At 39.9% G+C, this 26,977-nt stretch overlaps 1 protein-coding gene across 1 annotated transcript in view; it reads right to left on the bottom strand.

Moving 5' to 3' along the window:
- Window positions 1-26,928, bottom strand: part of KCNK2 (potassium two pore domain channel subfamily K member 2) — a 131,140-nt gene extending 104,212 nt beyond the window's left edge. Inside the window, exons 1-2 of the mRNA XM_077763355.1 lie at window positions 26,731-26,928; window positions 23,862-24,377 (exon numbers count right to left, since the gene is read on the bottom strand). Coding sequence (XP_077619481.1) covers window positions 23,862-24,377; window positions 26,731-26,928 — 714 coding nt within the window. The remainder of the gene's footprint in view (window positions 1-23,861; window positions 24,378-26,730) is intronic.
- Between the last annotated feature and the right edge of the window lie 49 nt (window positions 26,929-26,977).

The following is a 26,977-nucleotide window of genomic DNA, read 5'->3' as shown; positions in this document are numbered from 1 at the left end:
GGCTTAACTGACTGAGCCACCCAGGTGCCCCTAAGAGAATCCATTCATAAGTTTGAAGTTGGGGTGAGCATCTTGTTTAATTGATCCCTATGTGTCTAATATATCCCAAATAGTTATTAGGCCTTATCTTAAATGTTTATGTCACACATGGCCTCTGTGTCTACTGTAATGCTAACTGCTCAAGAATTACTCATGGTATACTTTGTGCTTACTGATTTCTAAGTACACTGTGATTACAATTATGAACTGATAGGATAGAGCGCTAATTGTATACTACAGGTCACAGTGAAGAGAGTAAGACTTTGCAGTAGCACTTAACACAGCTAATCTCTCAGGCCCTGCAGCATGTCTTCACTTGGTCCACAGAACACCACACTCTCTAGCTTTCCTCAGGCTCCCTGAAGGATGTCTCATCCCTTTGACCTTTGAGCCTCTGCTTCTGCTCTCCATCCATCCCACACTCCTAGGTGATTTCATTTAAACTCAAGGCTCTTAATATCATCAATATGCTGATAACTCCCGAATGTATTGTTCATTCTGGACTGCTTCCCTACCTGGAAGTCTAAAAGGCAATTCAAACCAATCATATGCCATTTGGAATGTATCATCCTTGATTTCTTTCTCTCAGACTTCACATCAAATTCCATTAGCTTTACTTGGAAATATCCCATTTGGTCACATCTCATCACATCCACTATTTCTGCATTTGGCCTCATGTAAGGCCACCACCACCTCCCCCCAGGGTCCAACTTTGCCCACTTACATCTATTCCTCCCAGGGCAACCACAGTGATGCCTTTAAGTCAGAAGTCAGATCGTGTACCTGTCCTTCTCTCTACCTGCAATAACTTCCCTCAGCATCCACATGTCTACTCACAGTCTACTATTTACTGTATTTCAGGTTGTGCTAAAATCCATGAATTCCTTCATCTGCCAATTTAATTAGCTCAGGCAGCAATTCTCTAGTATGTAACTGCTATTACTTTTTCGAAACACTCAGAATTGTTTGAAATTACCTGATATGTTTGTTAGATTACTTATTTTTTGTTTATAAATTATAAAAACCTTACTTGAGTTGCCCATGGCTTTAAAACCCATAACCTCAAGAGAGGTAATATCAGCAAAATGGTGAAAGAGGAAGCCCAGATACTCCTCCTCCAACAGAGATACTGGCTCAACCATGCACAGACCAATTCCCTTAATGAGAAATCCAGAAACCAGGTAAGAGGCTCCTGAACTCCAAAAGAGCACAGAACCAGTCACATCAAAGCTGGTAGGAAAATTTACTTCCGCTAGTACAGCATGGTGCAACTTTGAGAAAACTCCTAGCGCTCAGCTTCTCCCTGGGTAGGCAAAGAGTTGAAACATGCATCAATTGTTCTGGATTAGGGGGCACTGTCCAAAGGACTGGTTTTTGCCTTGCCTATGTCAAAGTACTGAAGAAGCCAGGCATCCTCTAGATGCCTAGGGGACAATGACAATACTAGTGAGCCAGGCAGCTTGCTTCTGCCCCAGAGGACCTATGGTATAGCAGACATCAGCCAGCAGAGCTTGGCAACCTCTCCCTCAGGGGAGAAGGGAAAAGTGGAGCATGTGTCCAACACTCTGGTTTTGGAAGGGGCTACTTAAAGGATTGGTCTTTGTCTTGCCCAACTCAGAGTGCTGGCTGATGGGGACGCAGCCTACTCTCCAAACTGCAGGACCACTGAGAATAACAAAACCCTGGGAAGCTTGCAGTAGCTCAAGGAAAACTGCAGTATAGACGGTCACCAGAGGTAGCAAGAGATTACAAGCTCCTGAAAAAAAGTAACAGGCAAATCCATGTAATTGGGAATTTACATGCACAAGTTCTGAGAAACACATCCACAGAAAAGATCTGAGAGGCCTGTAGAATCTCAGGGGAGAAAGCATCTCCCTGTACATAGTCAGATTATAAAGACTGAGAGAGGGGGCTGTTTTATCAAATGGGTAGATCACAACCCATCACAAAATTACATCTGTGTAATTGTGTGAAGAAACAGGAAATATGAAGAAATAGGAAAGCACAATTCAATCGTATTTAGAACAAATACTAAAGAAACAGAGGTATATGAATTACCTCAAGGAATTCAAAAGAACCATCATAAAGATGTTCAGTGGGTTCAGAAAGCAATGCCTGAACAAAATGAGAATATCAACAAAGAGATGGAAAATATAAAAGAGAACTAAAGAGAAATTTAGGAGCTGGAGAACACAATAACCCAACTGGAAAATCTCTAGAGGAATTCAACAGCTGACCTGATTGAGCAGAAGAATCGGCAAGACATTTGAAATTATCCTGTCAAAGGAAAAAAAAGAAAGACAATGGAAAAGAGTGAAGAAAATTTAAGGGATTTATGCACTACCATCAAGCAGATTAATATGCACCTAAAGTTCTAGAAGTAGAAGAGGGAAAGAGGCAAGGAGCTTATTTGAAGAAATAATGGCTGAAAATGTCCTCAATCTGTGGAAGAGAATGAACATCCAGATTCAAGAAGACCAAAAGACTCCAAATAGAATGAATTCCAGAAGTCCACACCAAGGTACATACAATCACATTGTCAAAAGTCAAAGACAAAGAGATCATTTTGAAAGGAGCAAGACAAAAGTAACTCATCGCAGGCAATGGTGCCCTGTAAGACTATAAGCATATTTTTCAGCAGAAAATCTGTAGGGCAGAAAAGAATGGGATGGTATATTCAAAGAAGGAAAAATCTGCCACCCAAGTTTACTATACCTGGTAAAACTGTCCTTCAAAAATGAAACATAAATATTTTCCTGGATAAACAAAAGCTAATGGTGCTCATGACTCCTTGATCTGCTTTATAAGAAATGCTAAGGAGCATACTTCAAGTTGAAGTAAAAGACTATTAAAGTGCAAAGTGCAACAAGATTATACATGAAAGTATGAACTTAACTAGTAAAGGTAAATAGGTTGACAAATAGAGAGTACTGTTGAACTGTAATGGTGACGCATAACACAGCTTTAGTTGTCATATAGAAGTTAAAACATGAGTATAAAAAATAACCGTAACTACAAAAATATGTTCATGGATACAAAATAAAAAATGTAATTTGTGGCCTACCAAAGTTTGGTAGGGAGGAGAAAAAAGAGTTTGATATGTAATTGTAGTTAAGTTGTTATCAGCTTAAAAGAGTGCTGTAACGACAAGGTGTTTTTATGTAAACACCATGGGAACCACAAAGAAAATATGTACAGAAGATTTTCAAAAGAAAAAGAGAAATTTAAAAAATATGATTATAAAAAATCAGCAAAAACAAAGAGGATAGTAAGAGAGGAAAAGAGTGATTAAAGAAAAGCTAGAAGACAAACAGGCTATAATTAACAAAACATTAACAGTAACTTCTTTCCTATTGATAATTATCGTAAATGTAGATGGGTTCAAAGATATAGTCAAAAGATACACAGTGGCTGAATGGATTTTTTATAAAAGATTCGACAATATCCTGCCTATAAGAAACCACTTGAGGTTTAAGGTGATATACAGATTGAAAATGAAAAAGTAGAAAAAGATTTTCCATGCAAATGATAGCCAAGGGACAGCATGTGTGGCCATACTTATATAAGACAATATAGATTTTAAGCCAAAAACTGTCACAAACAACAAAGAAGGTGTTATATGATGATAAAAGGGCCAATTCTCTAGGAACATATAACAATTATAAATATATATGCACCCAACATAGAGGCACCCAGAGTACGCAAATATATCAACCAGCCACTGACAGAACTGAAAGGAGAAATAGACAGCAGCATCATTATAGCAAGAACTTTCAATGCTCCACTTTCATAATGGATTGAATATCCAGACAAAAGATCAATAATAAAACACAGGATATAAACAACATTATTACCCAAATGGACCTAACAGACATATACAGAACATACGACTCAATAAAAAATACAAAAAGAAAAAATTACATGTTTTTCTCAAGCACACAGAGAATCTTTTCAAGAACAGATCACATGTTAGGCTCAAAAAAGTCTTAAATTCAAGAAGGATGAAATCATATCAATTATCTTTTCTGACCAAAATGGAATGAAACTAGAAATCAACAGCAAAGGGAAAACTGGAAAATTCACAATTATGTGGAACTTAAACAATACATTCCTGGACAACCAATGGGTGAAAGAAGAATCAAAAGAGAAATTAGAAAATTTCCTGGGACAAATGGAATGAAAACATAACATAATAAAACATGGGATGTAGCAAAAGTGTTACTAAGAGGGAAGTCTATAGCAGTAAAATGCATCATTAAAAAAGAAAGATCTCAAATATTAAGAACCTAACTGTACATCTGGAAGAACCAGAAAAAGAAGAAACTAAACTCAGAATTAGCAGAAAGAAGAAAATTTTAATAAAGATTAGAGCAGAAATAAGTGAAATAGAGAATGAAAAAACATAGCAAAAAAAAACAGCAAAATAAGAGGTTTTTTAAAAAAGATAAGAGAAATTGACAAACCTTACTAGACTAAGAAAAACATAAGGAATCCAAATTAAATAATATCAGAAATAAAAGAGTGGACATCACAACCAAAGCCACAGAAATATAAAGGATTATAAGAGACTACTACAAAAAATTATACCCAACTAATTGGATAACTTAGAAAAAATAGATAAATGTCCAGAAACGGACAATCTGTCAATATTAAATTATGAAAAAACAAAATATGTAGATACCTAAATTAGTAAGAAGACTGAATCAGTAATCAAAACCTCCCAACAAAGAAAAGGTCAGGGCCAGAGGATTCACTGAGGAATTCTACCATTTAAAGAATTAACACCAATCTTCAGACTCTTTCAAAAAACTGAAAAGGGGAGAACACTTCCAAACTCATTTTACAGAAGCAGCATTACTCTGATACCAAAGCCAGACAAAGATACTACAAGAAAAAACTACAGTCCAATATCTCTGATGAATGTAGATGCAAACATCTTTGACAAAACACTTGCAAATTGGATTCAACAGCACATTAAAAGGATCATATACCATGACCAAGCAGGATTTATTGCTGTGATGCAAAGATGTTTCAATACATGGAAATTAATCAATATGATACCCTACATTAACAGAACAAAGGATAAAAATCAGATGATCATCTCAATAGATAGAGAAAAAGCATTTGACAAAAGTCAACACCCTCTATGATAGGAATTCTCAACAAACTAGAAATAGAAGAAGATTAGCTCAACAAAATAAAGGTCATATAAGAAAAGTCCACTCCTAAATCATCCCCAATAATGAAAAACTGTAAGTTTTTCTTCTAAGATCAGGAACAAAGCAAAAAAACTCACTCTGATTACTTCTATTCAACAAAGTACTAGAAGTCCTCATGAGAGCAACTGAGCAAGAAAAAGAAATACGTGTTCAAATTGGAAAGGAAGAAGTCAAAGTATCTCTGTTCAAATTCCATGATCTTACATGTAGAAAACCCAAAGATTCCACACACACACACACACACACACACACACACACACACACACACACAAGTTAGTACTAAGAAGTGAATTCAGCAAAGTTTTAGAATACAAAATCAACATAAGAAACACTTTTTTTTTTTTTTGTAATTTATTTTTTAACTTACATCCAAATTAGTTAGCATATAGTGCAACAATGATTTCAGGAGTAGATTCCTTGATGCCCCTTACCCATTTAGACCATCCCCAGTCCCACAACCCCTCCAGTAACCCTCTGTTTGTTCTCCATATTTAAGAGTCTCTTATGTTTTGTCCCCTCCCTGTTTTTATATTATTTTTGCTTCCCTTCCCTTCTGTTCATCAAGTCAGTGTGTTTGTATACTAACAGTGAACAATCCAAAAGGAGTTTAAGAAAATTTTTCCATTTACAGTAGTATCAAAGAGAATAAAATACTTAGGAATAAACTTAACCAAGGAAGTGAATGATTTGTATAATAAAAACTATTACATTTGCTTAAAGAAATTAAAGAAGACAAATAAGTGGAAAGATGTCCTATGTTCATGGATTAGAAGACTTAATATTGTTAAAAGGCCCATATTGCCCCCAAATATCTACAGAGTCAATGCAATGCCCATTAAAATCTGAATGGCATTTTTTGCAGGAAAAAAATCCTAAAATTCATATGGAACTACAAAGGACGCCACATAACCCAAACAATCTTGAGAAAGAACAAAGCTGGAGGCCTCACACTTCCTGAATTCAAAACATCTTACAAAGCTACAGTAATCAAAACAGTCTGAAACTGGCAAAACAAGTATACGTCAATGTTACAGAACAGAGAGCCCAGAAACAAATCCATGGTCAAATGAGCCTCAACAAGAGTGTCAAGACTGTAAGTGAGGAAAGGACAATCTCTTTGGCAAATGGTGTTGGGAAAACTGAACATCCACATAGAAGATAATAAAACTGGACCTTTACCTTACATCATACATGAAAATCAACTCAAAATGGATTAAGGACTTAAGTGCAAGACCTGAAACTATAAAACTTCTAAAATAAAATATAGTAGAAAAGCTTCATAACCCTGGTCTTGGCAATGATTTTTTGGAAATGTTGCTTAAAAACACAGGCAACAAATTAAAAATAGGCAAGTGGGACTTCATCAAATTAAAAAGCTTCTTCACAGCAAAGGAAATAATCCATGGAGTGAAAAGGAAACCTGCTGAATGGGAGAAAATATCTGCAAACCAGATGTTGGAAAAAGGCCAGTCTCCAAAATATATAAGGAATTCCTACAACTCAATAGCAAAAAAAAAAAAAAAACAAAAAAAAAAAAAAAAAAAAAAAAAAAAAAAAAAAAAAAAAAACAAAAAATAAAAAACAGAAAACAGAAAACCAAATAACCTGATTAAAAAGAAATGAGCAAAGGACTTGACTAGACATTTATCTGAAGATGATATAAAAATGTCCAACAGGCATATGAAAATTGCTCAACATCACTAATAATCAGGGAAATGCAAATAAAAATTACAATAAGATATCACCTCACACCTCATAAGATGGCCATAATAAAAACAAACAAACAAAAGCCCCAAACAAACAAAAAAACCCAGAACCTAAGTGTCAGCAATGACTTGGAGGAATTGGAACATTTGAGCGCTATTGGTAGGAATCTAAAATGAGCAGCTGCTCTAGAAAATAGCAAGGATGTTCCTCAAAAATCAAAAATAGAACTAGCTTCTGGTCCAACCATCCCACTTCCAAATATCTATCCAAAATCATTGAAAACAGAATCTCAAAGAAATATTTGCAATACTATGTTCATTACAGCATTATTCAAAATAGTTAAGAGGTAAAATAAGGGGCGCCTGGGTGGCTTAGTCGGTTAAGCATCCGACTTTTGATTAGGTCATGATCTCACGGTTCGTGGGTTCAAGCCCCGGGTCAGGCTCTGTGCTGACTGCCGGCTCAGAGCCTGGAGCCTATTTCGGAGTCTGTGTCTCCCTCTCTCTCTGACCCTCCCCTGCTCACGCTGTCTCTCTCTCTCTCCTAGAAATAAATAAAAAATATTTTAAAAAAAAGAGGTAAAATAAGAACTGAAATGTCCATCAGCGAACCAATGGGTAAAGAAAATGTGGCATATACATACAGTGGAATATGACTCAGTCTTAAAAAAAAGAAGGAAATCCTGTCACATGCTACAACTTGGATAAAGCTTTGAGGACATTATGCTAAGCGAAATAAGCCAGTCCCAACACAATAAATACTTAATGATTCCACTTACATGAGGTCTCTAAAGTAGTCAAATTCATAGAAGCAGACAGGAGAATGGTGCCTTCCAGGGCTGGGAGGAGGAGGGTAGGGGGAAATATGGAGGTGGTGTTCAATGTGTATACAGTTTCAGCTAAGGAAGATGAAGAAGTTTCAGAATTCTGCTGTACAACGTTGCACTTATAGTTAATAATAATTTATTGCACGCTTAAACATTTGTTAACGTGATAGATCTCGTATTATGTGTTATTTACTGCACTAAAAGAATAAATAGAAGATAAAGTCCTTGACATAGGAGAATAGTTTTAAGAGACTATGGTACATCCATGAAATTACATTACTTACAAAGTCTATGAAAAGGAATCCATAAATCTATAGTTAAAAAGATAGCTATGTATTTATAACAAGTTGCAAAGTGAGACATTCAAGGTATAAAATACATATCATAAAATACAATTTTGAGAGGGAAGGAAGCCACAGTCTAGTACAGTGCCAGCTATACAACGGTAAGAATCCAATACATACTCACTTAGTGGGTGGAATTCATGGACACTTCATTCATTTATCGGACAAAGTTTAAAAACCAAAATTCTAAGTTGTCCTGCTTCTTTTTCCTAATGCGTTTTGGTTTGTCACCCTTTAACTGAAAAGCTTAATCCTTTTTAAAAAAATCCATTTATAGCTTCATCTGGCAACTCTGGTGGCAAGAGACTTCATAAGGACACTACTCACTTTCTTTTTCTTTGACATTCAGGATTCCCTCAATCCTGAAACTCTGAGATTTTTTCACTCATTCATTCAGCACAAAGAGGCAGCAAAGCAATGTGACCAGGGACATTGAGACGATAAATACGGATAATGAGTCATAGCTCTGTGGGGACACAGCCTGAATGTAGGCTGCAGCTCTGGAGGGCAAAGAAGAAAACGTCTTGATTACTTACTTCAAAATAAAAAGTGTTAGAATAGCAGCTCTCATCTTAGAAACATGCTGATATTCACAAGAGCAAGAAAGAAAAGAGGAAAAAAGAGAAATTGGTGGAAGGGAAAAGTTTGGCGAACCAGAAGTCATAGACTAGAACTGACAGTATTTTTTCTGTCACAAACTAGTGGTACTCTCTTAGGAAAACAGTTGAATAGTTTATGTTCTCAGTTCTAAAGTGACAGGGTTGGACTAGGCAATATGTAGGAGAGATTCCAGGTTCTAAATTCAATGAGTGTATGCCTTAAGATGTTATATGCAAATAGTTTGAAGTATATTATAAAACTTTGCTGATACTACAGTAGGAGGTGCCTGGGTGGCTCAGTTGGTTAAGCATCGACTTTGGATCAGATCATGATCTCACAGTTTGTGGGTTCAAGCCCCGCATCAGGGTCTGTGCTGACAGCTCAGAGCCTGGAGCCTGCTTCGATTCTGTGTCTCCCTCTCTTTCTGCCCCTCCCTTGCTCACACTCTGTCTCTCTCGATAGGCACTTTTTATAACTTTTCAGATATAGTTACCAGTATTGTTTGTTCTCTGCATTTTCTTTCAGACTCTAAGACACACATCCTAATTCGGTTTAAAAAATTTTTTTAATGTTTATTCATTGTTGAAAGACAGACAGAAAGCGTGGGAGCAGGGAGGGAAAGAGAGGGAGACACAGAATCTGAAGCAGGCTCTAGGCTCTGAGCTGTCAGTACAGAGCCCAATGCGGGGCTTGAACCCACAAACTGTGAGATCATGATCTGATCCAAAGTTGGATGCTTAACCGACTGAGCCACCCAGGCACCTCCTACTTTGTTTTATACATGAGATTAACTTAATTTTTTTCTTCTTTCTCAAGAAGGAGGGAATCTCATTTAGGTCCCTATCAAGAAGGCTACCTGAAGTAACTTAATCCTGCATCAGGAAAGCATCACAGGGAATAAAACACAAATGTAAACACACAAACATGTGCACAGGCTCTATGAAGATCAAGAAATAATAAGGTTGTGAGGTGCTGAGTAATGGAAAATAAAGCAGAGGCTCCTGCTATCAGAAAATACTATTTGAATAACAGCATAGGACAGCATCCAAGAAAAATATGCCTCAAGAATGACATCGTTATTACAAAATAAGATTATTGACAATTTTAATTAACCCAAAGTATTTAAAACTAGCCCCATGAAATAGATTTTCAGGCCAGCTCAAGTCAAGAGCCAAATGTCATCATCTGATAAAACATCTTCCAGAAATAAAAACATTGTGAAGCTTTGGAACTTATTAACCAGATTTAAAAAAAAAAAAAAAAGAAAGAAAATCTGTACTTATTAAGGAAAAAGTAATTACCTAATCGTTTACAAAAGCATATTAGCTTTAACATGCCCAGATACATCAGTAGGATTGTGGAAGGGTTCAAATAAAAAATAATTTTGGGGCGCCTGTGCGGCTCAGTCAGTTAAGCGTCCGACTTCGGCTCAGGTCATGATCTCACGGTTCGTGGGTTCGAGCCCCACATGGGACTCTGTGCTGACAGCTAGCTCAGAGCCTGGAGCCTGCTTCAGATTCTGTATCTCCCTCTCTCTCTGACCCTCCCCTGCTTACACTGTCTCTCTCTCTCTCTCTCTCTCAGAAATAAATAAAAACATTTAAAAAAATAATCTTAAGAAGATAGTAAAATAATCTTTAATCCTAAAAGAGAAAGGAGAATTTATTTTGAGAAAATTAAAATAAAATAAAGCGCCACTGTAAGACAGAGCCCATACAAAAGAATAATCTAGCAATTACCCATGCTCATTAAAATTATCTCCTCCTCACGGAATCTTAGACACATTGAATTGAATACGTAGTATCAGCTTCAGAACCCTCAATCAGCCACCTCCCTTCTCTCTTTATCTTCTCCAGAAGTACACACATTACCTGGGTCATCACTCCTGAGCATCTTTTTCTGAAAGTCGAGAAGAGAGGAAAGTCTTCTTTCCAGGGTTCTGCGGCCCGAACTCTGTCTGTCCCCTCTCAGCCTCCATCTTTAAACTTCTCTCCCAAACTAGCTTCCATTAAAATGTCTCCAACCAATCTTTCTACTTTTATTTAATCTCACCCCCCTACCAGGTCACCCCAGTATTCACCAAGCACCATCGCGACATACTCTGTTCCTTCTAAAGTTGTCCATTTGTTGATCTCCTATTGTGTGTAAAACCCAGACCACTTACCAAGGCTTACAAGGCTTTGGCCTGCTTCCCTGTGCTTGGCTTTGGCCCAACCACACCGGCGTTTCAATGGGCCCCAGAACACAACAAGAATGCTCCCGCCTTTGAATTTGCTGCCTTCTCTTCCTGGAACACTTCCCTGCCCCCCAATATTTTCCCATGACTGACCCTCCCTCATTCAGGTTTCATCGTGAATGTCGTCTGTCCAAGAGAAAGGTTGTCTGAATACAACCCTTCTAGAGAAGCCCAGCCCCCTTCAATCTGTCTCATTAAGCCACTATGTAGTCTTCAGGACATCTGCATTTTCTGAAATTATCTCGTTGAGGTGTTTCTTTGTTGGTGGTTACTCCTCACTAGCATTGCATCTCCTTGTCAGTCCACACAGTCATAATTCATGTGGATTATGCCCCCTGCTTAGAACAATGCCTTTCAAAACTTATTATATGTTTAATGAATAAATGAATGCATGCATTTAATTACTTCTTCCTTGAGATGAATAGTCCTTCCCACCAACTGTCTTACCTCAGGTCTCTATAAGCGCTAATATGTTATCTGAATGTGGTACATGAATACAAAAATATTTCTGAATGAGGATTCAGAAAAAGAATTCGGCCTGTTCAGTGTGTGGCCAAATGTCCACAAAAAAAAAAAAAAAAAAAAAAAAAATCAGATTCAGAAAACTATGTTGCAGATCAATATTTTTTTTGATAAGCTATTTTGACCATGATTAAATGTAACTTTGTCTTACAGAATTTTATTTCGTGACAGCTGGGAATAATCATCTCCGCTTTTGTCTTGCATTCAGTGAGCTGTGCCTGGACCAGGACAAAGGGAAAATAGCAACAGCCTACCTCATGCTCAGAGAAGCAAGAGCACATCAAATGCGCTGAGAGACCATCACCAACTGCTGGTGCAACAGGAATGTTGGAAATGCACCCAATAATATTTCGATTCTCGGGGGCGCCTGGGTGGCTCAGTCGGTTAAGTGTCCAACTTCGGCTCTGGTCATGGTCTCGCGGTTCATGGGTTCGAGCCCCACGTCAGGCTCTGTGCTGACAGTTCAGAGCATGGAACCTGTTTCAGATTCTATGTCTCCCTCTCTCTCTGCCCCTCCCCCACTCATGCTCTGTCTCTCTCTGTCTCAAAAAAACAAAAAACTATAAAAAATATTTTTAAAAAAATATTGCAATTCTCTGATAGACTGTTATGCAACTAACACTGTGAATTTTATTTTACCTGTGAGAACCATGATCACCAAGGCAAGTTTTAAAATCAAGAGTAAAAAGACTTCTGCCACATTCGCTAGCTTTGCTGAAGAAACACTGAGGTCCCGATCATCTGAGATGTTGCTGTATGAAAATACGCTGTCCACTAAAGATCATGGTTTATAAGCATTTCCATGGCCATTTAAAGGAAAATAAGACCTTCCCTGCATTCCCCATGAAAAATAAAATATAAGAACTCTGAATCCTTGTAATAACTCTGCTTCTCTGTTCTACTCCTTGTAGGTTCACCCAGCTTGGAAATCTGTAGTGAATCCTGACCACACTGTCACCCTGTTGGGAACACACACAGCACCACAGGTCCACAGTGTTGGTGACTCTTGGGTTAACACAAAATCTCCCTAAGAAGTACCCTTCCAATCTAGAGGAGACGTGACATATTTCTGCTCTTGGCATTAACACCAAAATATTTAAATGGACACAAACCAGTGCCTCTTCCTCCATAAAGTTCAGAATCCACTTCCCCGGTGCCATTAGCATCATCCAGATGCTGAAAGCACATCACATCCAAGGAAAGAGGAGTTCATTCCATTGTATCTGTCACTTGGATCAAATGTTCTCTAACCAACCTGTAGAGCACCTGAATAACAATGACAGGAAAGGGGACTTTTTCATGTATCCAGAAGGAACACAACCTGTTTTTGCAATTCTGAGTTTCTGATGAATCCCTGTATTCCTCTAAGTGAGTTTTAGCAAAGTATGAACAAATAACTGCAGAAAAGGAACTTTACAATAGTCAAGAAAATATGCTTGGACCCTAAAAATAGAAAATTGAAGAATTAGAGCTCTTTTCCCTGAAATTCACATCCACGTAAGTCATGTGATTGTCTGATGGTGTCTATTGACATTCTCCTCCTTTTCCACAGTCCTGACATTCACTGCTTTGCTTACTCCTCAAAGCTCCCTTTTCTGTTTCATCACCAGAGAACACATTATCCTTCACGAGCATTTGGGAAATGTTGATTCCTTAGATACCCCTACAAGGAATACATACTTTTTAACTTACCAGTCTGCAAATATTGGCATTTTCACTCAACGTTATTATAGACTGAGGACACACTAATTAGAGCTCTTCCACATACATATAACAAGAAATCTACATAAACTGGAATTTTCTGACAAAAACTAGAGGCAAAATGGAGTGAAAGCAGTAAAGGATACTTCTGGGGAATATAGCCATTCTGCATAGAGAACGTATGTTTCACCAATCAAATGCCTATCATCAGGGTGTACATAAGAACATAAGAAAAATAAGTTCACAAAATGTAAGTAGTCCTAAAGAGATTATTTACTAAAGACTGATCAAAATCAACCCTTATAAAAATGTTTGGTTATAGATCTTTAAGAAAAAGATTTTAACAGTTTTTTAAAATGTGGATAAAATAAATACATATTTGAAAGGATAAATGTAAATCTCTGTACCTGTTATGTGATATTTTAATTTAACACTAAAAAGGAAAATATCAAAGTATGAGAATACCACCGTGATCTTGAAGACTGTGAAGCACCCAATGATCAATTAAATTTTTAAAACCTCACAAGCCTGGGTGAAAAAGGCATACAAATGAGGGTTGAGATTCATTCATCTTTGTTAAGTGAAAACTAGTGGATTGGGGAGAAAATAAACCAGGCTCCCCTTTTCAAACAGTGTTTTCAATAACCTAGAAGAAGCCTACAGAGTCACTGGGATTCTTTGCCTGAGGACATCATTCAACAGCACCAACATAGAAAAAACTAGACAACTACCAGAGAGGTGATAGAAATAAAACAGGGAGGAAGAAAAGGAAAAAGAAAGAAAGCAGGGGCACCTGGGTGGCTCAGTCAGTTAAGCGTTTGACTTTGGCTCCAGGTCATGATCTCTTGGTCGGTGAGTTCAAGCCCCATGTCAGGCTCTGTGCTGATCTCTCAGAGCCTGAAGCCCGTGCTATGTCTCCCTCTCTCTCTGCCCCTCCACGCCTCGCACTCTGTGTGTGTGTGTCAAAAATAAATAAACATTAAAAAAAAAAAGTAAGCAAGAATGAAAGCAGAAGACCGCTCTTGTGCTAAAGTATGACTCCTCCTCCCCTGAACATTGCCCACAGCTCAAATCGACACTTTGAATCAAAGTCTGAACTGAGCAGAAAGCAGTTAAAAAAAAAAAAAAAGATAAGTAAAATAATCAAGGGGCTTCTCTAAGTGCTAAGGAAGAGATTACAAAATAAAACTCTTAGAAAGAAAGAGACCCAAGACACACATCATCACAGATTATCAAAGCAGAAGGAGCTGCCTGAGAATGAATTTGATGTGGTAGGCGATAAAAATGAGAAAGGTAATGTCACTATCTTTAGAAGGGAATTACATGACTTAGTTCACAAAATTCATCAGGCAAATGGCATAGAACTTGATAAAGGATGTAATTTTATGAAAGATCAAGTGGAAAGAAAAACCTTATAGCATAGAATGTAGGACACGCATCAAGAGAAGGTACACACTGAAATGCGGTGAAATTCAAACAGTTTAGATAATTAAGTTTATGAATATTGGATCCATGCCAGATTTTTCATAATGTCATGATGCTCAGGGGATAGTCATACTTTTTAAAGCTGGTTTTGTAAAAGGAATCATGGCACTGTTTGCAAACGTATGTTGGTAGCACAGTTAAGAGTAGACCTACGAGCTAGATGAACTACTGTTTACTGTTCTTGATCCAGCTAGGATAGTCAAATGTTCATAAAAATGAAAGGCAGAGAAACAGCTGAACGAGATAAAAACAAATATATCACCTCATTCTCCTACTGATAAGGATATTACCTACCTACCTTACCAAGCCAAGACTTGAAATATTCCCGAAGCATTCCCTCCACAAGGGTGAGCAAAAACTGGAGCCGGTCAAATGGCGTGCACACGTGATGCCATGCCTGTAAATTCTGTGCGGAAATACATGTGCGTCTTGGCCGACTCTCGGTGAAGGAATTTTAGAGGTTTACTTTCTCCTTTGCATCTTGTATCACTTGGATTTTGTATGAGACACTATTGTTGCTTTGTGAATGTCAGAAAGCAAGAAAGGGGTAAAAGTCTTATAATCCTAGAAGCAAAACGTGAACCTGTGTCCCGGCAACTATTTCCCTTTGCCCTTCCCCTTTCCAACTCGATCCATCTCTTCCTTCCAGGTAAGAGTCCTCGGCCTTAAATTGCCTTCCCTGACTTATGTCACCTAGTCATGCCTCAGCACGACTAGCGCCCCACCACACAAGTTTCAGCATCATATTTTACTTGCTCATTTGTGGCCTCATAATTGGGCTCTAGTTTTCCGTGACTATGACTTTGCATTCACATCTACAGACCTGCTGCATCCTCCACTGCCGATCTTTGCTAGTAAGCGTGCAGAACACAGCGCAAGGCTGAGTGGACGTGGGTTAAACATTCTGTGCCTCAGTTTACTTATCTGCGAAAGGGAGGTGATGAAGCATAACCTGTTTCCGGACCAAATGAGAGAGAATTTCTAGAAAGATGGTGCTACTTCTAGAAAGATGCATACTTGGACTGAAAATGTATTGGTTAGTTATTATCACTAGACACTGGGTTGTACACAGTCCTATATAACTATCTGTGAAACAGGCACTGGACATAGAGTCACAAGAGTGAATCTGATCAAGGTGTCATTTTGTCTCTTTCGGGACAGTTTTACAAATGTGAACTAAGAAATACGTATCTAAGAGATGTGGGAATTAAAGAACACGCCTTAAAGTGTAAGACAGTACACAAGTTTATGATTAAATACAAACATGGTCTAAGAATTTTGGAGCCATCAACATATTGCTGTTAACAGATCTATACTGGCTAAATTTGACTCTGATACTATTTGACTGGGCTTTACAGTTGAGTCCTGTTTTTAGCTGATACTAAATAAATCCTCAGCCAAAATGTACTCTTCAATATCTTCCCACATATATGTAGAATAACTTTCGCTCATTCCCAAACAACCTTTCCAGCAATCAAATAATGGCCTAGACATTGTTTTTAAGAAATATCCCTTTTTAATCACATGGGTTTGAGTAATATCTTATTACTATACAATACTCACAGAACACATTTCTTTTCTTTTTTACCAATATTAACTAGTTAATCCTCACATAGCCTTTGGAGATAAAATCATTTCCTGACAAACTACTTAAATGCTTTATAACAAAAACCTAGAAGTATAATCAGGAAACAGTATACAAACATATCTCAATTGTTACTTGAGGTACTTATGCATGTAAAAGTATTTCTGTTTTAGTCCTTTCTTTCTGCAAATGAAGATAGCATGACCATATGGGCAGGAAGGGGCGGCAAACATAAGTCTGTTCACTGACAGCAGTACACGGGCGAGGCCGAGAGAAACTGGAAATTGACAAAGTTTTCTTTAAGACGTATGTATTTCCCTTGGTGCATAATTCCCTCTTGTAATTCTCAAAACTGCAATCCTGAGTAATCATCTCCATCAAAGCCTGGTCCTTTAAGTGGTTTCTGGATAATCTGCCAAAATAATCCAAACTACAACATTATTACATATATAAGAAGTTGACCCATTAGACTATCTCCAGGGCTTTTCCCAGACATTAATCTAGAGAACAAGAAGAGTAAAGGCACTGATAAGAAAAGAAAGCCCTTTTAGAAGCTTTCTGGACAAGTTGTTGTGTCCATAGATAAAATGATAAAAGATGACTATGCTTTCCCAAACTGAAGTCCAATATTTAACAAACTGGATGCTTAAACTGGAATGATAGCCATCAACCTATCATGTATAGAATCATGTAGCATCACTCACTACCATATCCGATCAGCTCTAAACTCACTCTTAATATGTCAAACCATCCCATTTGCCTTTAAGAAAGCCATAATCTGCAACATAGACTCCCCTATTTAAACACCTTCAAAAGCTCCCATGCTGAAAGGCATAGTTCTCTTTTTTTAAGTTTATTTATTCATTCTGAGAGAGAGAGAGAGAGAGAGAGAGCGCAAGTGGGCAGAGAGAGACAGAGAATCCCAAGCAGGCTCTGCAAGGACAGATGCGGGGCTCAAACTCCTAAACCATGAGATCATGATCTGAGCTAGAGTCGGATGCTTTAACCAACTGAGCCACCCAGGTGCCTCTGAGAGACATATTTCTTAAATGTTTTCTTTAAAGCGTTCCCTAAAGGCAAGGAAAAACTAAAACCCCAAGAGGTTTAGGGGCACAAGGTGACACAGTTCCCTCAAATGAGAGCTAGGCTGTAGATCAATAATGGACCTGAATTTCAGATTTTATTCCTTAGCGGCCTCCACTTGTTGAAGTGCTCCTAGGATCAGACTAGGATCTCTGCTCGGCTCAACCTGTACTCGTTCCCCAGGTGATCTCATCCAATGGCTTGACTTGAAGAGACTTCTGTAAAATGATGACGTCCAATATGAACATCCAGCCTGACCCTTCCCCTGAACTCCAAACTCACATTTCCAGCATCATTTTTCTGATACATTCCATTTACCACTCGGCATCTACACTTGGATCTCCTCCGAGGCATCTCAAATTTAACATGGCTGTGCTGGCCCAGAATCTGCCTAAGCTGTTTTGCTGAAGTACCTGCCCAGAACTGTCCCTTGGTAAAAGGGTGAGGCACGCTGACCAAGACTGTTGCTTTCTAACCATGCCCTGAATAGCTTCTGGGGGTTAGGACCAGACTGTCGGCATTATTTGTTGATATTGCATGATGGATGATTCACACCTTAGCGAGACCCTTGAAAAGCTCTGCCACTGAGGCTGGCTACCTAGCAAAAAAATGCCTTTGTGAAGAGCAGGGATGTGACCAGCCAAGACACCATCTTGGGCTCCCTGGCTCCAAGGTATTCCATGCACACACCGGTGGCTCTTGACCTAAGAGAGAAGGTTGTCCCGGCCTGGCAGAGAATGGCCTTTGCTGTGATACAACCTTTGGCTAAAGTGCCCATCCTTGCTGCGGTTATATTTTATCATTTTCCTGCCCTGGAGACCTAGAAGTCCTATTATTTGGGTCCTGTGAATCTTTTCAATAACCGAACCCTGTCTAACTGACACTATTAGGGCAATGTCCCACCCTAAATGCCTGACATTATCCCCTAAGCAGCTCCTCCTTCACTTTTTCTCATGTCTGAAAAGTGGGAACTGTATTCTTTTAGTTCCTTAGGACAACACTTTTGGTGTTTTCTTTGACTCCTCACCCTTGCACTGTAAGTCGTCTCCAGAAGGTTCTCCTTCTAAAATATACCCAGGATCTCACCATATCTCACAGCCCCCCTGCTACCACCTTGGTTCACACACACACGCACACCCACACCCCCCATCCATCACAAGGGTTATTACAACAGCAAAATAACAGTTCCCTCTGTTTCTGTCCACGGCCTCCTGCAATCTCTTCTCAACTCAGCAGGTGGAGCGATCCTGGGGAAACAAGCCAGAGCAGGCCACTCACTCATCTGCACCAAAGCCAACTCCATATTGGAACTTACAAGGCCCTATAGCACTTGGCCCTCGTTACCTGTCTGATGTCATCTTCTGCCATTTCTTCCTAGCACTCTTGCTGCTCTTGTACCCGCCAGGGACACTCTCGCCTCAGGGAGGGCCTCTCTCCTGCTGATCCTGCTGCTGGAGTGTTGTTCCCCAAACCTAGCTAGTTTCCTCACTCCCTTTACTCATACATCACTGTATCAGTGAAGCTTCCCCAGTGACCTTATGTAAAATCAATCACCGATACCACTGACATCTCCTACCCTTTTTCGCCACTTTATTTTTTCTCCCGAGACTTAACACTGTCTAATATACTCTCTTCTCTCAGCAGAATGTAGCTACACCGAGGGCAAGAGCTTCTGCCTGTTTTATTCTCCACTGCATTTCTGTACCTGGGACAATGCACGTAGCAGGAGTTCAATAAATAGTCTTGAACGAATGAATGATTATGTCATTAATATAAAACAAAGGTTTCGTTTTTGTTTTTAGAGTCCATTGGCATTCTAGGAACACAACCCAGTGCCCCAATGGCACATCTACCCCAGGTGGTGAACAGGCTCAGGATAAAGTCCCCCTCCCTGGTACGGCACAGTAGGCCCTGCTCTGCTTTGTCAGACTTGCTGATGCCCCTGCCCCTTAATCTAGATCATTCAGTTACTGAACACATCATGTCCTTTCTGCCTAGAGCATCCACTGATCTCCTTGTCTTCCCTTAGAATACTCTGATTCCGCACTTACCATCCAGTTTCCCTTCTACCTCTTCTCGGTGTCTTCCCAACTCTCACTTAGGGGTTAATTTCTTCCTCAGTAGTCTAGCTCCAATCTCTAAGCACTTGTACTGTAGCTGTGTTTATAGTGGTCTCCTCCACTTGACTTTGAAGGAGGGAGTGCCTTAAGAGAAGCCACGTTTTTCCCCATCATTTTACTTGCCCCAAACCTAACACGAAGGTCAACACATTGGAGGTGCTCAAGCAATGCTACTGAATGAAGGAGTAAAAATCAAACTGAGAAGAGAAAAATAGCACATAGAGAATATAATCCCCTGGGCAGGAGGGTCCCAAGAGATCTAGACCTGAGACCACCATATGACCTCATGCAAATGCGTCAGTCTCTTCACCCCAAAACAGGTGGAATACCTCCCTCCCTACCTCACAGTGGATGGTTTCTCATTCTCATTTCTCAAATGAGAAAATAAAAGTCAAACCTCCCATGAAGTATTTTTATTATCAATGTAGATATCATAGATTTGCCCTATCTTTTTAATCCCAGAATTGATTCGGCAAACACGGAAATAAAGAGGTTGAAGGCCAGGTGTATCTAATGTAACCATGCCTCTACTGGTTTTCCACATTCAGACAGGAGAAAACCAGGAAGCGTCCTCCGAAAAGAATATTAAAACCCAGGTTATACACCCTCCATTTTTATGTGGCTAGAGACAGAGGTTATATAATATACCTCACTATGTACCAGGAACTGTAATTTGACATCCATTACATTCTGATACGTGGAATAACAGGAAGCTTTACAGCAAACTTAATGTTTGTTAATTTTTTTAGAGGTAGTAAATACAGGAAATAAGAGCATAAGCTTTTGGAGTGTGCCCATTTAGGTTTAAATAGCAGTGCACTCTACCCCTTCGTACTTTTGGAAAATTAAGCTCCTTCTGCCTCAATTTGCACCTAAGTTAAATACAGATAATAAGACACTTACCTCATATGGCTGTTTAAGAATTAAGTGGACAATCAGAGAAAAGGTTAGCACCATGCCTCGCACATAGTCAGTGCTCATTAAATGTTGGTTATTGTTAATGGTATTTGTGGCTTTTAAAACTTCCGGAGTGTTTCCATGTGTTTTTCTGTACTGATATCACACTAACCGAAACGTAATAGATGCTGAAAATCAAAGTGGTCAAAATACTTCAACCCAGCAAAGATGCCTTTGTCTTGATATCTCCACCCCCTCCTCAATCTTGCCTTGGGGGGCCAATGTCAAGACAGCAATTAGGGGGGATGCACGGGCTGGGACTAGGTAGCAGAAGCAGGTGCTCTGATGAGCCTTACTTCTCCGTTTTCTTCTCTCCCCTCCCTCCCCTGCCTTGCCCTGTGATGCAAGCACAGCCTGGTATGAAGTTACCACAGCCCGGGCAGAGGTGTGATTAATAATGCTGGGGCCTGGGGCCAAATTAGATAACTGTACCTGACATTGGCCTTATAGTCTGACTGCCCATTTCCTCCTCCTTCCTCACTCTTCATAACAGAAATCCAGAATTCCTTCTCTACTAACATGAGGACTGAACTTCTAACTTCTCCAGCTGGTTCCCCCTCTCAGCACTGGAAAACGCTAAGCCCTGAAAGAGCAGACTCCTGGCAATAACAGCAGATCAAGATTCCAAGAACCTGAACTCTCATCCTAATAATGCTAGTTGCAGTAAGTCACTGGGCTGCTGTGTGTTAGCTCCCTAGTCCGCAGTGCTGCAACAGCACTGCCTAATATACCTACTCATGAGGTTTTAAGGGATGATTAAATGGGAAAATAAATGTGGGAGAAACCCGAGGACATTTATGAGAATTGTATGAATGAGATGTAATTCTTATATAAGATTACCGGTTCATTTGCCTTCCTCCCTATTTAAACACTGATCCGGAACCTTGAAGCCATGCCACTATAAACATCTCTTTTATCAGAAGAAACTTTATTCAAAGAGAATCAAATAATTTATTAAATCCACGGGGTTATGAAATGAGTGATATGACAGTAAATAACAGATGACTTCTGAATAAGTATAAAAATACTTGAGATTTTTAAGAAGCAAAAATTCTCATCAGCAGTGAACATTAATAAGGCTAAAATAGATTCCTGTGTGGGGCGAAAAGAAAACGATTAGGTCATTGTTGAGCTCTGTCTGTATCCATTCCAAAAACACTAGAGCAAACATGATCAGTCTCCACCTCCAGGTTGTCTCCCCGCCTCTCCCACCACGCACTTCAAGTTTTTCTCACAGTTATGAATAAATCTAGGTGGCATTGAACAGTGGGACCATTTTCAAATCCACGGAGGGTTTCCGTCAGCATTGTCCTGAAATTCCAGGCATTTCTTTTCCCTGTTCAAGACCAATCACGCCACTTCAGATGACAAGAACGCAACTACCTGAATCAGACGCTTCAACCCAATAAACAGATAGTGGGGGGCGGGGGGCAGGGAGACTAAGAACAGCAAACAAACCTAACACTTTACGATATCCTAAATGCTTCATAGGGATTCTCTCTTTACTCTTCACAGCAACCCTGTTTTGATAGATAGACTTCCCTCATTCCAGAAAGATCGTTTTAGGCTTAGAGAGGAAAATTACTTGTTCAAGATGACACCTGTAGAAAGGTGCTCAATTGGAGTTCAAAACACATCCTATCTGATCCCAACACTTAGGCTTTTACCCCATGCTACTTCCAAGATAATTTAGCGCTCTTCTTTTAAAACTCTAGGGAAATGGGATTTTTTTTTTAAACTTTTAATGTTTATTTCTTTGTGTGGGTGGGGGGTACAAAGGAGGGGAGGGGTACAGAGAGAGGGAGACACAGAATCCAAAGCAGGCTCCAGGCTCCAAGCTGTCAACACAGAGCACAGAGCACAGGGCACAGAATGGGGCTGGAACCCATGAGCCGTGAGATCATGACCTGAGGTGAAGTTGGAGGCTTCACTGACTAAGCCACCCAGGTGCCCCATCTTTAAGATTATTTTAGTATCTATTCAAATTCTGTGGCACAAAAACAGAGTGAAGAGAAAGTGATCTTATGTAGGAACAGGTAATGGGGTAGGTGGGACAGCGCTATTAGCTGGCATGTTCATTATCGACACTGAAAATGTTGCCATCAGCTAAAAACAGTAGAGGATGCAGTATATAAGTGTCTGAAGAGCCTTTTCAAAGTGTAAACCAAATAGGTGAGACGCAGAAGTGTCTGAAGACAGTAGGAGCTAAAATAGAGTTAGAGGATTCTACCTTTGATAGCTTTCAATGAAACTTGAATAAGAACTTGCACGTGCTTTCTACAAGTAGAGAGGGGTATGAACAGCATTTGGGGATCCATGACAAAAAAGCAGTAAGAGTGAAGAAGTCTTCGAGTAGGAAACTGGATTAAAACCAATAAGAATTTCTTCCCTCAATCTACTAAGCCAACTCATTCAAATGATGTAAAACCAAATATAAGATGAGGAAAAAACGTGCTCCGATGATGACTCAGATGATTTCTACTCCAATTTGACTTACACCAGTTAAGCAAAGTAGGTTCTGTAAGAAAATGAATATCTGTACATTTGAAATGTTTGAGACAACCAGTCTGATCTCTCCTTGAAAGAACATTCTGGGGCTCTCTTCTGTCCAGATTCTCGGTTTGGCCAATGAATTGTTCTACGCAAAAGAAATCTACTACAAAAATACAGCCATTTCCAAGGAGCCTAACTGAAACTTCTAAATCATTTTGCGATTAACTTTTAAAACAAAATATTTTCCCATAAAAATACTGCTCTGCTGTTACAGAGTACATGTAAATGATTTTTCAAGATTCAAAAGCTCCATTTTTCTGTGTAATAGTAAATTGCTTTCAGCTGGGGGTTAGAGAAGCAAGGATCAATCACTTCTCTCTGGGCACCTTAAAAGGCAGTTATCAGAGTGATAGTTTGGCTGGGTTGAAGAGGAGAGCTACAACTTGTTAACCATGAGAGACACCCATCTCAAGAAGGTCACGCCACAAACTCATCGTTTCTGTCTCATGATGGCCCAGGGCATGACTAAAGCACTTTTCTGCCTTGGGTTTTCCACTCATTTGCCACAGCAATGTTTCTCGGTCGGCAATGATCATCTAACCACCAGGGCCTCCGGCAAGGCAGCCCCACATCCCCGGGTGCCCACTGACAGTTCCGACAGGGCAAAGAAAGAGACACCAGGGAGACAGTGGGAGAGAAGGAGCAGCAGAGGACAAGAAGGACCAGGAGGGAGAAATAAAGGAGAAGCAGAAGAAAAGAGAGAAGTAAGAAAAGAGGGAAGACGTGCAGAAAGGGGACAGCCAAGGCAGAATGAAGTCAGTGCTCGAGAGAGAGTGGAATAGGGCCCCCACGGGTGCCCCACTGTGCAATGAGTAGCCTCCTCCTACTGTTACTTTTTTCCCTGGAGAGGAAGCAGGGTAACAAGCCTTCTGTGTCATTATTACCTGGATGAGTTCGTCCAGCTCGGTCGAATTGACACAGGAGTGCTGGGAAATGAATGTCTGCTTCTGGATCACAATGGTGGTCCTCTGTGAAATCTCATGAGGCTGCTCCAATGCTTTGAACACGGTGGCTCCGATGATCAGATAGAGGACAACCACCAGGAAAATCGTGGAGACCGTCTTCCATTTCATAACATTAATGGTCGTGTCACTCTCCACCCGGGAAGCAAGCACTGTGGGTTTCGTGGAAAACGAGAGCCTCGGTTTGGAGTTCTGAGCGGCAGATTTAGGGTCCAGCAAGTCAGGTGCCGCCACTGACAACAACAGAGAGTGAAGGTTAGGTCGGAGAAGGGTACAGGGGTAATGGCTGGGCTTCTTTAGAGGATGAGCAAATGTGGACTGAATTCCGCTGCTCTCCCGGTGGGAGCTCTGGAACCAACCAGAGTGTTCCTCCTGGATCGCATCTAGGACCACAGATACAGGTTCAAGGGCAAGGGGCGGGGTCTCGGCTCTCTGCTGCTATTGGGGTTTCAGAGGGGAGGAAGGAATAGGAGGTGGGCCAGAAACTTAAAAAAAAATAAACAAAAGATGCCTGAGGTCTTCCTAATGAACTTTTAAATTTACATCTGTTCACCGTTGTTCATCAGCAAAGACTGAACTCCTGAGACTTGATGGTACTAAGTGACCTCATGAATACTCATGAAGAAGGTTCATGGCTTAGTCCTGCTCTCAAGAACTTAACCCTCTATACCACAAGCAGTTGACAAAAAGAACATTTTTTATTTTTACTCAAAAATTCATTGTAATAAAGGGACTGTATTTGAAGTGAATTTGTGATCCAAACATGGTTGCTCACAGTAAAACATTAGTCATTTTCTGGTAAAACATGATGGTAAGTAAACCACTCAATTGCCCAATCGTTTCTTTTTTGGCCTACCCTCTAAAGTGGTTCATGATTAAACATTCTCTACATCTTGTTATTCAATCCCTGGCATCTTGAAAAAAACGAAAGTATTGCTACTTCCCTGGCACGATCCTAGGAGCGACCAAGACATGACAAGTTCCTTCCACTTCAACAGTGAACATTATCCAGGGAAAAAATTTAAAACCTTATCTGACACCTTAGATCCTCTGTACAAAGCTAATTGCTCCATTAGAGTGGCTTTATGTGTTCTCTTAGAAATTCCCGTATACTCTGAGGTGACTCTAAATCCATTTATTATTTATGTCAGCTGTTCAAAAATATCATTAATGGATTTCTTCTTAGAAAATACAAAGATACTAGACTTCCACTTGCTAAGGGGGAAATAAGCCATCTACTACAGAATGTCTGATTGGAAAGGCCACATTGAACCAAAAGAGTTAACAGAAGAGCCAAAAAAAAAAAAAAAATCAAAACAACCATCCAAGAATAAAAACCAGGGGGACTTGAAAAAACCACCAACTCAACCAGGATGATCCATTTAAGAGTCCACAATTGTAACAGATAGAAGTAAAATCACTCTGGTCTATATAATAACAGGTTAGATAAAACAATAACCTAATCTAAAAGACCACTTCTAGGTAAGTATACGAGAAATCACTATGGAACTGAATTCAAATACCCTTACAGGAACCGGAAATTACTTGAGAATGAGAAGAGAATGGAAAGTGTCAGTTTTCACAGGGCTACGTACCCTGCCCTCTTGACCACCACTGTGAGTTAAACGTTAGGACTACGAGTTTGAGTTCATAAATCTTCAGTCACAAAGAAGCTTTGCAAACAAAGCTATTTGAGGCCCGAGACCTAAGCAGTGTTGTACTATGATGGCAGATAACAGAGGGCTGGCTCCTCAAACCAGCAAAGCCCTGAATGGCTCTGACTTTCAAGAGATGAAGTCAGAGCTCTGATGGAGTAACTGTGGCCATGGCCCCCAGTGGAGATTCCACATACATACAGCACCTTCCTATGGTTCAACCTGCCATACAGAGGTATGAACACCCTCCTGACACAGCCACCTGCTCAGAATAAAGTCACGAGCTGGTAGACACCTTTAACATAGCTAAATATAACATATAACACCTTTATAGGTATAACGGCAACTTTACTCAAAATTAGCACCGTGTGTTCAATGTTTTAATGAAAAAACTTTTTTTTTTAATAGGCATGCTGATTACAGCTTAAATCACTGTCACCTGCTGGCTGGCTACCCGGCTCCACCTCCAAGCGACTTAGTGTGTCTTGAGTGAAAAATAAAGGTTATAATCTAAAATTAAGCCCTTTTTGGAATGAAAATAACAGGAAATTCACATTATCTCTCTGAAGAAAGCTTTCCACACCTTTCCTCTCCAATTCTCTGGGCTCTTAGATTTCTGGTTTTTCACATCAATGGTTTCTAGTCTGCAGAACTGGAGAACACCGAGACTGTTTACCTTGATGCTCCCAAATCCCAATCCTAAATCCCAGTGCCACACTAAAACATCATAATTATACGCTTTTGGGGGGGAAAAAGATATGTTTTTAAAAGCTTGTGCGTGTGTATTAAGCTAATACATTTCCTGCTGAAGTTTAATTCTTTGAAGCTACTGCCTTATTTTTTTTAATTAGCAGAAATATATATAAATGCACATTTGGCAGACAGAATGGACAGCAATTGGTGAAATACGGAAACAAAAAACAACAGCCTGTCCTCCCCAGCTAACATGGGGAAGGAACCTCTGTGTTTCCATATCCACATCGACTGATGTATGACCGGGCAGAGATGCTCCTTAGAACAAGGAATCAAAGAGTCGTCCCTTCCACACACTGTCATCACCATCACTACCTCCCTCCTCTGCCTCCAGCACATCACAGTCGCCTCTTAATCCAGGTCTCCCATCCTCACGCAGGTACGCCTTCTAAGCTCCGGGCCACGGCTGACGACTCAATAGCAAGAGAAACGAGCTTTTTTTTTTTCAGCACCACTGCCTGTCCCACCTCGCAACGGGCAACAAGTGTGACCAGGGTCACCATGCGTCCTGCCGGTCGGCTGCTCCCCACGGCTGACCCTCCTCCTCCTTCGGAAACTCCCCTAAGGTGTCCCAAACCCATCCCCGAGGCAGATAGATGCCAAAGCCCCAGGCACCAGCGGGAGGGTGGG

The sequence above is a fragment of the Crocuta crocuta genome, unplaced genomic scaffold (assembly GCF_008692635.1).
Source record: "Crocuta crocuta isolate KB4526 unplaced genomic scaffold, BGI_CrCroc_1.0 scaffold3, whole genome shotgun sequence".
Classification (NCBI taxonomy): domain Eukaryota; kingdom Metazoa; phylum Chordata; class Mammalia; order Carnivora; family Hyaenidae; genus Crocuta; species Crocuta crocuta.
Note: the sequence above shows the minus strand (reverse complement) of the source record. Positions and strands in the feature narration are given on the sequence as shown.